At 37.6% G+C, this 17,470-nt stretch overlaps 1 protein-coding gene across 25 annotated transcripts in view; it reads right to left on the reverse strand.

Annotated features, from left to right (window-relative positions):
• Anks1b (ankyrin repeat and sterile alpha motif domain containing 1B) overlaps nt 1–17,470 on the reverse strand; it is a 1,083,815-nt gene that overhangs the window by 328,638 nt on the left and 737,707 nt on the right. For all 25 annotated transcript variants that reach the window (XM_087192834.1, XM_087192832.1, XM_087192833.1 and 22 more), the window contains one exon: nt 7,775–7,873. In XM_087192834.1, the coding sequence (XP_087048960.1) occupies nt 7,775–7,873 (99 nt within the window). The remainder of the gene's footprint in view (nt 1–7,774; nt 7,874–17,470) is intronic.

Genomic DNA, 17,470 nt, shown 5'->3' on the forward strand with positions numbered 1-17,470 from the left:
CACTCTGATACTCAACCACCTGGACTCCCTGAACTGGCAACAAAAGAGGATCTGGAAAAAATGAAATCAGAAATAATTTCTCAGAAAACAGCAGAGATTGTGTCCATAGTGCAAGACATAATTAATAAATCTAGAGAGGACACAGATTAAAAAAAAATAGAAGAGCTGAGGAACACGATGGAATCCCAATATAGGAAACAAATGGAACCCATAAAACAAATTCAAACAGATTTCCAGGACATGAAAAACTCCATTGAAAGTCTACACAGCAGAATGAGCCAATGTGAGGACAGAATTTCAGATATAGAAGATAAGATTGCAATTAGTGACCAGGAAAAGAAAAATTGCTTTAAAATTGTAAGGGACCACGAGAAATCAATCCAGCAGCTGCTAGACAATGCAAAGAAGAATAACATAAGACTGATTGGAGTCAATGAAGAAAGAGGAGACAGTGCAGATGACATAAAAACTGTTCACAGAAGTGATGGCAGAAAACTTCCCAAGGAGGGGAAAAGAACTTGACATACAGATAAGTGAGACATACAGGACTCCAAATAGTCTTGATAAAAAAAAAAAATCTACACATAGGCATATAATTGTTAAGATTCCAGAAACCCAACAGAAGAACAAAGTTCTACAAGCACTGAGAGAAAAGAAACAAATCACATACAAAGGAAAGCCCATCAGAATCACAGCAAACTTCTCAATGCAAACCCTCAAGGCAAGAAGAGCTTGGAGTGATGTATTGCAAGCCCTAAAGGAAAACAGCCTCCAAGCCAGAGTGATGTACCCTGCAAAACTATCTTTCAAAATTGATGGAGAAATAAGATACTTTCATGATAAAGAGCACCTTAGGAACATCATGACTATCAAACCAGCACTCCAAAAAATTTTAGACAATATCCTTGGAAAAGACAATGAGGATCACAACCTCAGGAAGCCCAGCAGAATGAATCCATTGGGCATGGCAAATTAAACGCAAAGGGGGAGAATCCAACAAAAAGAAAAAGTCATGACAAGGCTTTTAAAACTTTTAACTTCATCTCCCTAATGAGGGTATAATTCAATCTTGTTTTTGTACTGATTAGTATTTTTCTGATTCTAGTGTTGCACACCTTTCCTTGTGCTTTACTGGCTATTTATCATCTTCTTGTGTCTACCTTTTAATTGGGTTGTCTATTAATGAGCTGTAAGAGTTCTTTATATATTCTGGTCATAGGTTATATGCATTGTAAATATGGTCTGTTTAAAGACTACTTTTCATTTTAATGATGTCATTTAAAGTTCTAAATTTTGATGGAATCTCATTTACCAATTTTTTTCTTTTATACGTCATGTTTTTTGTATCCTAGGAAGTTCTTGACTACCCTAAATTCATAACATTTTCCCTTATAATTTCTTCTTAAAGTTTTAGAGTTTTAGTCTTTCATATTTACATTCATAGATCCTTTCAAGTTATTTTTATGTATGGAAATAAAGGGTTGAGGTTAATTTTTTATATACGGATACCAAGTGTTCTAGTGCCATTTGCTGAAAACACTATCTCTTCCTCGGCTCTTGAATTGAGTTTATATTCTATAAAATGTTAATGTTAAATAATCTTTCAAAACTCAGTGGACCATATATGTGTGGTTCTATTTGTAGATTCTCTGTTTTATTCCAATGATCTATATGTCTTTCCTTACACCAAAACTGCCTTGATTACTGTAGCTTTAGAGGAAGGCTTAAAATTAGGAACTAAACGTCTTCCAACACTGTTTTTTTTCTTTTTCTTTTTACTTTTCTAGGTACTTTGTACTCCTACATAATTTTTAAATTTCAATATCCAATTCTTCATTTATAGCAAGTGTATATCCACCTGAATTTTTATATATACCTTGTGTTTTCTAATCCTGCTAAATTCAAATACAAGTTCTAGGGGCTCCTACATATTTCTTAGTATTTTCTCTGCTGATGATCATTTCATTTACATATAAAGATTTTGCTTCTACCTTGCCAATCCTATCCTAATTGTGTCATTTTATTGTCAGACTATTTTGGTTTAGGTCTATGTTTCAAAGTTTAATGGACGGATGAGGAGTAGGCATATCTGCTCTTGTTCCCCACCTTAGGGGGAAAGCATTGTATCTTCTCCATTCATATAAGGCATTCTCACTGGAAGTATGGAGTACATGTCTTTAATCTGTTGAGAAGGTTCTGTTCTACTTCTAGTCTCCTGATAGCTTTTACCATGAACAGCTGTAGAATTTAGTCCAATACTTTTTCTCCAACTAGTGACAGGATCATATGGCTTTTTCCTTTCCTCTGTTAAAATGATGACTTTTGGGGGTGGATCTTCCAATGCTGAACCAACACTGCCATCCCTATAATAAAACCACTTTCTACCTACTGCCAGATCTGACTTCTAATAGTTTGTTTTGTTAAACAAAATTTTATCTATGTTCATACATTTTTCTTCTATTACCTTTATCCAGTTTTAGTATTAGCACAACATTGATTTCCTAAAATGAGGGGAGAAGTGTTCCTTCTCTTTTCTGCTTTAAATGTTTGATATAATTTATCAGTTAAAATGTTTATGAGCCTGCTGTTGTCATATAGGTAGGTTTTCAAGCTAGGAATATACTTTCTTTAATAGGTGCTATTCAAATTTTATATTTCCTCCAGAGTTAGTTTCATTAATTTGTCTTCTAAGTTACTTCTTAGAAGTTGTCAAATTTATTTCAAAAAAGATTTTTGTAATATGCTTTCTATATCCTTTTCAATTCTGTAAAATCTGTGGTAATGTCTCCTAGATCTTAATATTGTAATTTTAAAAATGTATAATTGATATTGTGTAATAGAAAGAAAAGGTCTAAAGGAGCAGGGGAAGTGGGAAGGGTAGGGGAATGGAAAGAAGGGAAAAGAAAAAAATATGAGAAAAGGAAAAAAATGGGAACAAAGTCTTTGCAAATAGGGAAGGGAGGGCAGGGGAAGGGGAAAAAAATAAGAACCAAGATACTCATGTAAAGGTACAAGATCCCAATGATGAATGTAACTGTATTGTATACCCAAAATGTACCAATAAACTTAATGGGAAAAAAAAGAAAGTGCAATATGATGAAGAGTCGTGTGATAATAGCATTTTTTCAGTCATCAAATATTTTTGAGTTTGAATTTTGAGGATTTCCAAGATTTAATTGAGGATGTAGTTTAAAGTAGTAGGCAAAGGAGAGAGAAGTGCAGAGAGCAAGTTGGTATCATGGGAGCTAAAAGAATACAATGTTGATGGTTGTCAATATTATCGATAGATCTGCTTTTGTTCAATATTATCAACATCACTGAAGTTATAGTAAGGGTGCGATGGAAAGGGGCACTTGGAATCTCCGCTCTGCTTGCACCAGTCGTGTGTGGGGGTGGCAGCAAAGGAGCAAGTGGGACCCAGTCAGATTGAGGGATGAATGGAAACAGAGAAAGAGACTAGAAGTGCAGATCTCACCCCTAAATAGATCACAGATGTTCTTATAAAACAGGAAAATGATAGAATAGGAACTACTGAAAGACAGAGCATATAACATAAAAGTATGCTAATATATTTGCAATTCAAGATGACAGGTACTTAGAAGAAAATTACAAAGTCCACCTTGACACAAAGCCCTCTAAATGTTTAAAATGAAAATCCTGTGAGTACCTGATCTTCAGGTATTATACTGTCGAGGAATGAAAGTGATTATGCCCTTTGAAAAAGGAAAACATCAGAGGATTACCCAAAGGTTTTAAACCCATAGAGTTCTTCCCTGGGAAAGGTAAGTTACATGTTGCAAATAAGCAAGCAGATAATTTCCCTGAGTCTAAGGGACAGAAAAAGCACAATGTGCTTACAGTTTCTAGGAGAGTACAGAGCAATCCGTTTTCCCATGGAACTTTTGGCATGTTTCCTTTCTTAAAGGGGGGAAGGATGCAATTTAACCTTGCAGAAGTTCAAGGAAACTTTAAGACATGAGAAAAGACTGAGTTGGGATTGGCTAAGAAGGTGGATGCTGTGTGACTACGGACAGGCTTTACGCTGGAGCTCAAGCAATGTGAAATATAGAGGGAAAGCATGCACTAAGGTGGAGAAAGCCCCGCGGTTACTGTTCTACAGATGTCTATGCTTGAGGTATAACTCACGTCTTACATGCACTGGATGTATCAAATGTATTTGAGACTATGCAGATCTTTGCATTGGGCTATATTTCAATATTAAAAGAACATTTTACAGAAAAACCATTACTAAAGAAGAAACTTTCTTCTTTGAAACTTGAAACAACAACTACAAGCAAAACATGCTTTGAGGTATGCTAAGGAATCAAAATTGTTCTCAGAAAACCACACTTGCTCTGTTTAGGAACAATCTCACCAACTGCAAAACAAAATGGCTCATTAAGCCATCTCAGGTAGTAATCATGGAACATTTCTTACGATAGACAGACAACACAGATATTCTCATGATCAAAATTGTCTAAACAAAACAAAGAAACATTTTGCCCATTTCCTGGCAGGGCAAAGTTGGAGTGAATGAAGCTAAGAGCACTGGCCATTGGGACACTGGGCTCATGAGCTAAGAGAGCAAAGCATCACCGTGCCCCACGACAATCTTCTCTTTATGCTGCTCAGGATACGTGTGGGTGTTCTTACGTAGCCTCTCCTCATTTGCGTGCAGAGAAAGTGCCTGTGTACCAGCCTCTTGATAGAAGCTTAACTTCATATTGTTTCTATTGCATTGTTTCCTCTGTTGGGAGTGATATTCTGTCTCAAAAAATAAACACTCCATTTATTCTCCAAATATTTCCAGGTTCTGTCTCTTTTGTTTCTCATTGTGAAACTGCATATATAGGGTCACAGAATTATCTTAAAATTGAGGCATTCTGACCCTTACAAAAACACTTGAATGACATGTGAGGAAAATATTCATCTATTCAGTCACTCCTTCATTCATTCTTTTAATGCCACATACTGGGCTAAACACAAAGGGTAATTCAAAGATACTGAATCATCTCTGCCCTCAGGGTGCTTATAAAACAGAAGCAGTAGAATATTTTTAACCTTTAGACAGGGCCAAATGTCAGACCATAAATATCTCAACTAGAGGTCAGTGTGTTCCCTTCTACAAATGCTTCTTGATCAGCTACTATGTTACAATACTCTTTTAGGAGCTGGTTACATAGAAGTGAGCAAGAAAGTCAAGGTTCCTGAACACATGGACCTTGCTACTTCTGGCTAAGATAGAAAAAAAACAAGAAACAAACAAACAAATAATACAACTTCAGATAGTCATAAGTACTATGAAAAAAAATAAAGCAGGTCACTACCAAGCACAGTGATAGCTGGTAAAGGTGTGATTTTTAGTTCATGAGGCCTCTATGAAGGGGTAATATCTAATCAGAGTTAGGGATATATTAAAATCTGAAGGAAGAGCTTTCCATGCAGAGAGACTAACATGGAAAGTTTTTGTAAAAAAGACAAACAGAGCTGGGCATGGTGGTGCAGGCCTGTAATCCCAGCACTCTGGAGGCTGAGGCAGGAGGATCACCGTAAGGCCAGCCTGAACTACATAGCAAGACCTTGTCTCAAAACAACCACCACCACCACCAGAACAACAACAAACCAATAACAACAAAAAGAAAAGCATCTGACTAGAGTGTGGAATGAAAGAGTGATGGATGCTGTCACCGAGGTAGGAAGGGGCCAAAGCCTACTGACTCTGTAAGCCAAGAAAAAGATTTTCTTCTAAGTGACAAAATGGAAGATTTCAAGCAGGGTAATCTTATTTACAGTTTGGATGGACTGTTGGAAACACCGTGTGGAAATCCATTTGTGGAGGTTAGGAGAGAAATCTAGCCAGAGAGTAGATGTGCTAAGAAGTCCAGGCTAGCCAGGACCAGTGAGAAATGGATGCAATAAAGTCTCATCAGGGGAACAGATTAGACTCCTTTGTGGCAGTCCTTCTACAGGTGGCAGGGTTTGGACTAGGTTGACGACTGACAAGGTGTGTGATGTGGTTCTATTCTAGGTGGAGCCTCCCAAAGCAAGTGATATGATGCAGTCAGCTTTGAACTTTAAATAATAGAGAGCACTGTGGCAGGACAAGTCGCTCCCTGGCTCACTGAGTGTCTCTGTTTTATGGCTCCGGTACTGTGCTAGAGGCTGGAGACACAGCATGCTCAGGGTTTAGACTTCATTCTGACCATGAGGTGAAGCCATGGACAGGTGTGCTGAAGGTGAGGAGGAAACTTGCTAAGAGAGTCATATTTTAAACAAAGTTACAAAGATAAGGAGCCGAACAATGTGCTCATAGAAATCACTTTGAAAATTAATTTTAAGGATATTTTCTTTTTCTTTTTTTAGTGTAGAAAATTATGTGATTAAATTCCTTGATATGCCTGACCTCCCTTGAGTTTGCTGGTGTTAAGCAAGGTGTTAAGGTTTTAAGGTGTTAAGTTTCTGTCAGTAGAAGCTCAGTTCTCTGTCAGTTGGCAAATTCCATTCAGTAATTTCCTTAGCAACTTTCCTTCTACACTGAGGAGGAAAAATTATAACTTCCTAAGAAAGAAAAAGAGAGCACACAACATAGGATAATCTCATGTACCTGGGTGCAGCCCTTACCATCCACCTGTTACTCTATCTCCAATCTTGCTTCCCCTAATCTTCCCCCAACTGGATGACCCTGCTTCAACTTTCCCCACTTCTAATTGCTCTTGTAAGCTGCTTCCAGAATTAATCAACATAAAGCAGTCCAGCCATGTCCATCCCCTGGTGCCTACAGACTGAATTTCATATTAAGGCCTGACACAAACTGACCCAGTCTACGTTTTCTGCTTTATCTCTGACTCTGCTGCTATATCCTCTAATTGTTTTCATCATGTTGGATTTTCTTCTTCAACTTTTTGATTATTTTTAAGATTGTGGTGAGATACATGTACATAAGTTACCATATTAGCATTTTTAATGTAAGTTCAGTGGCATTAAGTACATTCCCCCTGTTGTGCAAATCCTGCCTGGTTTTAAATTACTAATTATTTCCCTAATGCTTCTAGCATCTTGTTGCCTGGACCATACCTGTAATTATATGGCTGCTGCTAGCCTGAACTGCCTTTCCCATTCCTTACCAATTAAAATCCCACATACCTTGAAAGACTAGTACATTCTACCTCTTCTTTTAAAATTGTATCTGCAAACTGAAGGTCAACTCTGTTGCTAGGTAACACACAGCTTACAGTAAAAATTTGATGCCTGGCTGACAAATTGCATCTGTACCAGGAAGACTGATCTATGAACCATAAATGCATGGTAGGGATGGGACACTTTAGACTTTCCTGGATGATGACTTGTAATTAGGCAGGTCCCTAAGTCTATGGAGGTGTCATCAGAGATATTGCTTTGTAGGTGAGATGAGGCTTTTATGCCAGCAGCCTTCCTACATTCACTCAGTATGAATCTAGTGTTCTTGAACCTGAGCTGTATTTGGGGGCTAGGAGAGATACGTACCCTGTGTTAGGACTCACAGAAGAGAAATTCTAAAGCTGTACTCTTGGTGAGCAGTTTCCTATATTACGTCCTTCTAGGTCAACCGAAAGACAAGTGAAGCCACAGTAGTCTTATGTGTCTGAATGTGCAGTAGGACTTTAGAAGGCTGCCCCTGTGGGCTGCATTCATATACAGAAATATTGCACTTGCATATTAATCCTCCTCATGTGCTTGAACTTAAAACCATAGGAACCAACTGTATGTAGGACTAGGAAAAGAAAGCACTGCTCACCTTTGGAAGTAGCTGGATTGCCTGCAGAATTCTCTGTCTGTGCCCAGAATTGAGGATTCCGATTTCCAACAGATCCTGATCTTCCATAACATTGCTTCCCTGAAACAAAACCAGAAACATTACAGGATAAATCAAACATTTACACTGGAGGAAATAATAAACAACTAACAAGTGATCTGATTTGTGTAAACAATGACATACAGTCATTATTCTATGAGAGTGAGGGCAGACTGGGTCACCTAGGCCACTGATTGGAAGGCTATAGGAACTTCCCTCTCTCCACAAATCTTATTATTTATGGCTGGATTATGTGCACTGGAGATTAATTCCTGTGACTTAGAATTCTGTTACTGGGAAACTTAAATGCTTCTTGGATGAGTTGTCATTTAAGATTATCAGTGACCTCCATGCTGGTGTGAACAAATCAGCTTTTAAAAAGTACTCTGAAAACAGATTTTGCGAGGTGGGCCTATAGAAAAAAAATCAACATGTACTAGACAGGTTAAAAGTCAGGATAATTAATTTAAAAATATTTCCAGATTCCCAATCAAGATGTGGGGAAAAACAATGAATAAAATGCAGGTCTCTGCCCACGACTTCCAGCCCAGAGACAGAAATGAATTGTCCAAAGCAGTTAGAATGCTATGCAAGGCTTTGATGGTGACATTTGGAAGTCCAAAGGGGATATGAGATAGTTTTTGAAGCAAATGATATCTGAAGCGTGGTCAGGACCCCAAAGTGGAAGGACTAAAGAAATTATGTGCGATTACCTGTAAGAAAAACAGTGCACTTGGATCCATCAGGATAATTTGGGAGAAGAGAAAAAGGAAAGGATGGGAAGATAAGCAGAGACCAGACTATACAGATACTGGAAGCCATGCTGAAGGGTTTAGACTTCATTCTGACCATGATGTGAAGCCATGGACAGGTTTTGTTTTGTTTTGTTTTGTTTGGTACCTGGGATCCAACTCGGGATCTTGCACTTGCGAGGCAGGCGGCAGCACCACTGAGCTAAATCCCCAGCCCTATGGACAGGTTTTAAGAAGAGTTATATGATCAGATTCTAAATTTAGAAAGATCATTTTGGTTTCTGTGACTAAGACTTAATTTTTTTTTTAATCTATAAAATGATGAAGGTGAGCCCTGAGGACTAGTCTAGCCCTGAAAGTCTCAGATTTCAATGATTATTGTAAGCCTCTGGTTAATATTTGAATACTGAAATTTACACATTGATCATTTTGCCCCTAAATTTGAGACTTTCAGTGTGTAAGCTTCAGTTTCTCTTTAAATTGACAAGTCTAATGTCATGTGAAACAAACTAAGAATAGAAAGACAAAGACTGTATGATCTCACTCGTTCATGGAAACTAAAAAAAGATGATGTCATAGAAGCAGAGAGTAAAACAGTGGTCACAAGGCCAAGAAGGACAGGGAGGAGGGGAAGTGGAGAGGTTGGATAATGGAATTAGATGGAAGAAATTCAATCTAATGTTCTATAGCACAGTCGGGTAACTATAGCCTAAAACAATTTATTATATTTTTCCAAAATAACTAGAAGAGTTTAAAGTTTCCTTTAATGTGTACAGAAATCCTGATCTTAATATTATACGCTATACAAATATATCAAATTATTATATTGTACCCTATAAATAAATATAAGTATTATATGTAAATTTAAAAAATAAAAATATAATATTAAAAAATGAGGTGTGTATAGAAATTTAAGAATTTGGATTGCTGCCTTTCTGGAAAAATTGAACTGTCCCATTAATGTGTGACAATACACCCGAGTAGAAGGGACAGAACATCTGTTTATGGAGAGCGATGAGTAATGACAGACATTCAAAGGAAAAGAAAATGAACTAGAAAGGGTCATCCTGGGGTCATGCAGATCAGGAGGAGGCTGCTGCAGTTGTTCTACTGATGATGTGGCTTTAGATTAAGGGAGCAGTCATGGGAGCAGAAAGAAGCAGGTAGATTTGAAAGCTACAAAAGTTTGAGTTGAGACTGAATGTGTTAAATGATGGAGAAATGCGGACTTGCCCTGGTGCCACGCCAGGGCAGGAGGTGGAGGTGGATATCTTTTCTTTTTCTTATGTGCAGGGGCAGGCCTAGTGCAGGGCAAAGTAAGACTAATGCCTATTCTGGACAGAGACATAGTAGATGGATGTAAACAGTTTAATATCAGACTACATTACAAATGGATAATTGAGTGTTCTTATAAAGAGTAAAGCCATTAGAACAGTTCCATAACTAGGGATTTAAAATGAGTGTTCACTGGACAAAAGCATTCCACCTACTCGTGGTATCATTGCTATGCTTAAGCTACACCAGCCATCTCGGAGGAAGCAGAACGATCCAGGTATATAGCAGCATGATAATGAAAAGCCTAATGAAAACCAAATAAAGCCAGTCTTGGCAATATGCCACAGGAAACACTGCTCTCAAGAAATTACTCAGTGCACACAATACAGCATGGCTAAGAATATAAATGACTTCATTTTGAGAAAGCCTTATTATTTCTAGAAATGGACTGTGGTGGCCTGAGCAGGATATGTGATACTTATTCTGACTTTTACTTTTTCAGGTATTTTTGAAAGGAGTTACTGGCCCTCAAAAAAAAAACAAAAAAAAAAGATCTTTGGCCATCTGTTTACTACAGCATTTTCAGTTTTCCCATATCCTAAATTATCAGCCCACACCTTCAGCTCATGCAAAATACAGGGCCTAGATTCTCTGTACAAATATGAAGTACATCAGGATCTACAGTTCAGAGAGGCTACAATCTGTAGGTATTCCTGATATTTGATGCCCATATTTGAATACTGAGCTGATTCCAATTAAATAGACATAGCCCACTGGCCTTCCCTTAAGCCATCCTATACTATCTTTTCTTTCTTCAAGAAGGGAGATTTTTGGAAGACTTTAAGGAAGTTAGACATTTTTAAAGAAAGTGTTAAATACATGACAACATTTTGTGTTTCAGTTAAATTTCCTAGCACACAGGATAATTACTACTTTTGAAAAATGAGTGAAAAGGAATGGGAAGCATATTGCAAATTGTGAGAGTCCACCCAAAGTGCTAATTGGGAAAGGTGAAGAAAGGGAATCATTGTTTCCAATGAAGCACACAATTAGAAATTTTTATTTTGCTAATTATTCTAATTTGTTCATTATACAATATATACATGTGTAGAATCATTACACTATACCCCATGACTATGTACAATTATTATGTGTCAATGAAAAATTAGTAATAAAAAGAAATTTTCTAGCTTTTCCCCTTTCTCTAATATACAGGGATAACCAAATATCCAGAGAAGACATTTAGCTGGTGAGGGTGCTGAGGTCAGAAGACCCGAGTTTGGGTCATAATAAACCTGGGTGAGTCAGGTCTTCTTTCTTGGCTTTGTGGTTCTCACCCATAATGTACATTCAGTTCAAAAACGCTATGATTTCAGCCATATTTAACTTTTGATTAGTATCATTATATGTTAGTATAGATTGTACATTTTGAAATTACATTTTAGTGTTTCAGAATGTGTAACTAAAAGTTAGAGTTAGGAAGTGATTATGGAGAAGTTCAAGAATGTATCTTTTCGACAAATCAATCTTGAGATTATGACTAGAAAATTTCTACCAAAGAAAATAATAGAATATCTTATTTTTGCAGCATTCTAGATTCTTACAGCTTTTCAGAGAAAAATCTAGTGTTTCAAGCCTCATAACCATTTCTTTTGTACTTGGGTAATCGTTTACACCATCAAGGACCACAAACATTCCCATTCTTCCAAGGGAGTTGGAATTTATCCTCACTTGATCACTTGTCTTTATGACATGTTACAGAATTTCAGTTTAACTTCGTTATTCCTAATAAGGGCTGAGCATAAATCCTAGCTTTCTCCCTCCTCCATCCATTTTTCACATAACAATCAGATCACTGGTTTTTGCCCCTGCCTTCTGCTTCGCCACCTACTCCAGTGTACCCTCCACCTCCTCACCTGCCCAGTACACCTGCTGTCTCTAATTCATCTTCCATTTACTCCTCCACGCCCTGCAATGAGCTTTTATCTTCCGCTAACTCCACAGAATGCTCTGTTAAATGTGAAGAATGACCTCTTGATTGCCAAACTTGCTCGATTCTTTTCAATCTTGATTTCAAGGGCTCGTTGGCCACATGTGTCTGGTGGCCACCATACTGGACCACTCAGATTTAGAACATTTTTATCACTGTAGAAAGTTCTATTGGTACTAGGCTAGTGTGACAGACATTGAAAACTCTGGTCGTATTACATAGACGGGGCAAAAATGGGTCAGGGAAAAAATACTCATGTGTCATTTTCCAGATAGAATTATTTATGTGCTTCTTAGTCAAAGTTTCGTGAACATTAAATTTAGGATCTTTAGCAAATTCTCTTCTAATTTTTCTGCCATCAAAGCAAATTAGAACCTTGTTCTACTTTCACTAGTGTGTCTTTATTATAGGGTTATAAATCTGTGTTATGAAAATGACAAGTTCAATTGATAAATTATTTTCTGAGCACCTTACCAGGCACATTGCACAAGGTGTTTAGGGAATAACAATGATTTATAAAGTTGTTTAGTTAGTAACTTACTAGATGATTAAAGGCCCAAGGCAATGTTTTTATAACAGCTGTTCTTTTACCGACAAGAAATGTCTAATTCAGGAGGTCCTTATTGCTTTCTTACATCATGGAATGAAGAAAAATTACCTAATATTTTATGCACTGATAGCTGAGAGCTGAAGTTTCTCTGACCATGGGGAGAATATCTTATTCATGGGATTTTTTCAGCTGTGATAAACTCATAAGATGACCGAACAGAATGAAAAGCAGTGTTTCATATGTAATGGTCCATTAGAAATAGAACAGCTATTTATCGAAATAATCTCTCAGGGATGTCTGTACTAATGGCCCTGCCTCTCAGACTTACAGCTTGAGAGATGTTCTAGTTTTGTAATCTTAATATTATATCACATTCATTTAAAAACCCTTCCTTCACATGACATATTATATGGAATGCTTGGCAACATTTAAGGACCGTAGGGAGCTGGTTTCTTCTTAATACCAGCTTGAGTTAGGTAATGTTATTTATTCTTGCTCTTCATTCAGCCAAGATTGAAAAGATCAAAAAGATACTGTTGATTGAGGAAAACTGCTCTTGCTCTATAATTAACTCAATTAGATTCTTCTCCACAATTTGTGTGCCCATAAATATTTAAAGTAGTATAACTGTATAATAGAATGACACCAGGATCTTGCAAACTCACACATGGAAAAAATATATACTTTAGTTTATTTCTAACATATTTTTACAGGATAAATAACATGGTGGTATAAAGTTGTACACAGTTTTCTTGGAATAAAAATGCTACATCTTAGCTTGTATAAAAGGTTTGAGTCAGTCTGATATTGATTTATAAGTAAACTTAATATATGACTTTTCTGCTTGATTATGATAAAATTACTGTAATATATACCAGATTTATAATTCTTCTGTCAGTGTTGGAACATAGCTTTATTTAGTTTATTCTACAAAACATGGTTACTATAAATAATCATATAATGCATGATGTGCTTCTTCCAATTTTAATTCCTTCTCTCACTCTAATGAAATGACAGAGGAAGAAAGCTTAGTAGAGCTTTTTAAAAAAAATCTCTACCTAAATCCTCCATTTAAATATATTCTCTACTGCAGTGGAATTCATTGTATACACTTAACAAAATTTTTGTATTTTTAGCTAATGAAGAAAATGTTCAGATACTTAAAAACATCACATGGATTATTGGTTCAAATAAATGTTACATCACTAAGCAATAAGATAGAGAATATCTTACATATGCATGCATTTTAATAAAATAAAGTTTATCTTAGATTTATTTTTAAACATGGCATTTAATAGAGAATATGGTCACAATGAATTTTCTATCACTGTTTTTTCCACTTTACTTTTGAAGTCTATTTTTCCTTTGAAACATCTGTTCCCAAGATCAAAGAAAGAGAAACAATTTAAGTAATCAGGTATTTATTGGTTAAAGTGTAGAGCAGGATTTGGTAAAATTATAAATTACAATTACAATTATGGCTCATTCGAGACATGTGTTCGTGTAGATTTTAGAATTATGTGTACTTAGAATACTGCAAAGTCACTGATACGGTAATTCTACTGCTTTGGTCAAAAGTTTCATGGGTACAAGAGAGGGAGCCTAGGTTTCATTTTAGGGATCCCAGTTCTCAGCTCTGTAGGTAAGATGACATGAACAAAACTTACTGGTATGCTCTTACTTTTTCCCAGATCTATATCTAGATGGATAATAGATAGGTAGATGATTGATAGAAAAGAAAGAAATGGGAGTTAAAAGAATCGGATTGGGTTCCCCCTTCTCCATCCTCATGCCCTGATCAGACCCAGCTGCTAGGAAAGATCATTTAGAGCCTTTAAAGCCTTTATACGATCTATCCTACTCTTTTGGGAATAGTGTAAATCCAGCTGGACACCACACTTCAAAGCATGTATTCAAAATACCCTCCCATATATCTTATGAATGCTTGCTGTCTTTTTTCAACTTTCATACCAATGACAATCTATGTAATGAGTATAAGTTGCACACATATTGAATTCTTATTCTGTGCCAGACACTGTTCTAAATGCCTTACAAACACTGCCTTATTTAATTTGCACAATATCTCCATGAACTAGGTACTTAAATAACTTGCACCCACAGCTGGCAGGAGCCTTTCACTTAACTTAGCCCACACCTCCTCCAGTGACATTAGTGTAGGTGAGAAAGGTTCAGTCACAGAAACATGGCTAGACCTAAGTTGTTTATATTTTTGCCTAAGAGCCATATGAAATTCATATGAAGGAAAGTGTTCCAATGTAGTTTATATTTGGTTTCATGGCATTTAAGCAACAATGAATCTCCATCCTTGGAAAAGAATTTGGAAAGTGCTCTGACCTGTTCTTTCCCTCTCTGCTCCAGGACTTTCTGTTCACTGACTCATAGAATCAGGGTTGGCAGTGGCCGGGACTGGGGGTCTTCTAGTTTAAATGTTCCCTAACGAACTGCAAAGCTCTAACTTCGCTTTTGAAGTGTGGTGTCTAGCTGGGTTTACACCATCCCCAAAGGGTTAGGGAGGATATTAAATGCTTTAAATGTCCTTTCCCAGCAGCTGAGTCTGAGCAGGGGTGGGCTGGGGTTTGAGGGACACCTCAATTCTACTCTTTCAACTCCCACTGCGACACAGACTGAGTGTTGCAGGAGCACTATTAGAAGAACACGCCAAAAGCAGAGATAAAAGGAAAACAGTTAGCAGCTGTCCTGTGTCCTTTTCCCATCACAAGCTGTGAAGTTTAAAAAAAAATTCCTTTCCTTGAGTAGGCTGTACATAATCTTGGCAGGTATTTGCATTTCATTCTTCTAGCGAATATGCTGAACATTTCCCTGTGCCTCACAAGAGAAAAGTGAGCAGCAATTAGGTTAGCCTGGACACCCGCTCTTTGCAGAGGAGGAAGATGGCGCCTGGGGATTTCCAGACAGCCCCTCTCACAAATGCTCTCTCACTGGCACTGCAGAGCACCAACAGGAAGTGACCCTCCTGGGAGAAGCTCCTGGGTGTGGCCAACACAGCCGCACTGGATGAGACAGGAAAAAGTGCCTGAAAAGATGAATATTAACCAACAGCCATTAAGTGTTCACTGTGTACCAAGTACTTTGGCCACCTTAGTTATAAATCCTGTAAGAATCTTTAAGATAGGTGGTATCATCTCCATTTTACAGACAAGGAAACCGAGTCACAGAGATGTGAGGCCATTTAGTCAGGTTCAGCCACAGTCAGTATGATGGGTCTGGGGTCAGTGTTTTAGTCTGTCACACTCTGAGACGATGCTTCCTTCACACCGTCAAGAGAACCAGATGTTTAGTAGAGAGCATTTTCTGGATGGAGATTCCAGTCATTAGATGTATGACGTTGCTAAGAAGTAACTCCCATGACACTATTTTCCACACATGCACAGCCGTGTGTGTGTGTGTGTGTGTGTTTGTGTGTGTTGAGAGATCACTGAGTGACTGCCATAGTTTCTGTATCATATTGTGTTTTAAATAAATTGTTTACCTTCTGAAAGGTCAAGCAGCTAGTTCTCTTTTCAAATTACTTTAGTGTAATCTGGAGAGAAGCATGTTAATAAAGTGGCTGAAGGCGCCTTTGGCTAGTGTATTGTGTAACTCGCCATATTCCGAGCTCAGTCTACACAGGGAGCTAGGATATAACCACATGGCGTCAGGTTGACGTGAGGAAGCCAGCTTTTCTGCAAAGCCTTGTCAGAGGACCTGACTGAACAACTGGGAAAATGATGTTCTCAGGGTCAGGGGCATAGCTTAACTTTCTTTTAGGTCTCTTTCAAAGCCAGATTTAAGAGAGGATGTCTAGAAACAATTGAAGATGGAGAGTGCCTGGGAATGAATGAAGGGCTGTGTCCTTCACTGAGTGTATCAGGATAGGGATGGAGGAGAGGTACTCAGGGCTCCTGAGAGGGCAGTGTAGGCTGAGGCCTGTGGTGATGAAGGCGGATTATGGGGTCCTCCAGGAACTGGTAGGTCAGTCAAAAACACAACTCATTAAGCCATCAAAGAGATGGATTTAAGGAAGATGGTGTCTCCTAACACAGAATTATACTTAGTTCACCCTCATAAACTTAGAAGGAAAGGAGCAAAGAGGAAGAAAAAGAGAGGGAGAGAGAAAAAGAAAAAGTATATTCATAAGGGTGCAAGTGCTATTGAAGGAAGTGGGGTTCTAGAAAATATAGAAATTCAGAATTAACTGGTGCCATTTATCTTTATATTTGCTTCACCTCGAAGCCTTAGAGAGGTCACTGAAAGCTAGAAATAAGCTGACTAAGCCTAGTGTAGAGCTGTCAAAAGTCACGAATAGCCACTCATTCATTTAGTCAAGATATTTGAGGGGTGATAAAAAATACGGCAAATGCTTAAATTAAAAATTTATTACAGTAAAAGACACATTGCTATTAATCCCTCTCAGAGAACTCCCCCTCCCTTCTAAAATATTTATCCCATCATTTTTGCCATTTTCTAAAGCAGTTCTGGAAGTCCTCTTTCGTGAGTGTCTTTAGGAGGTGTGATTAAAAATACTATGAATGCTGCTGCCATGTGCCATCCAACAGGAGGTGTGTTCTCATCCACTTTATTCACTACATCTGGCACCATGCAACTTGGCTTCCTCCCCAAAGTTAAAATGAGCACGAAAGGTAGACATTTTGAACCTTTTCAGGACATCAAGGCAGCCGCAACAGTGCAACTAAAGACTCATAAAAGAGCACTTCCAGAAATGCTTCAGCAAGTGGCAAAAATGATGAGAGAAGTATGTTCAAAGTGAGAGGGAGTATTATGAGGGGTATTAGTGTTTTCACTGTAATACATTTTTTAAAAAATTTAAACATTCACAGTGTTTCCTGATCATATTAGTTCAGTTCATACCCATTGAGCACATACTCTGTCAGGCACTGGGCTCTGAGACATATAGAGAACAAGACACAAAAGATCCTTCTACTTGTACAAGCACCCAATGATAAATGTAAACGTATTGTATACCTAAAATGTACCAATAAAAGAATTTAAAAAAAAAAGAACTTAGTCTAGTGGGGGAAAATGGAAAATAA

This window comes from Heterocephalus glaber, unplaced genomic scaffold (assembly GCF_053883595.1).
Source record: "Heterocephalus glaber isolate CG9 unplaced genomic scaffold, H.glaber_assembly_v1.0 deba00001572, whole genome shotgun sequence".
Classification (NCBI taxonomy): domain Eukaryota; kingdom Metazoa; phylum Chordata; class Mammalia; order Rodentia; family Bathyergidae; genus Heterocephalus; species Heterocephalus glaber.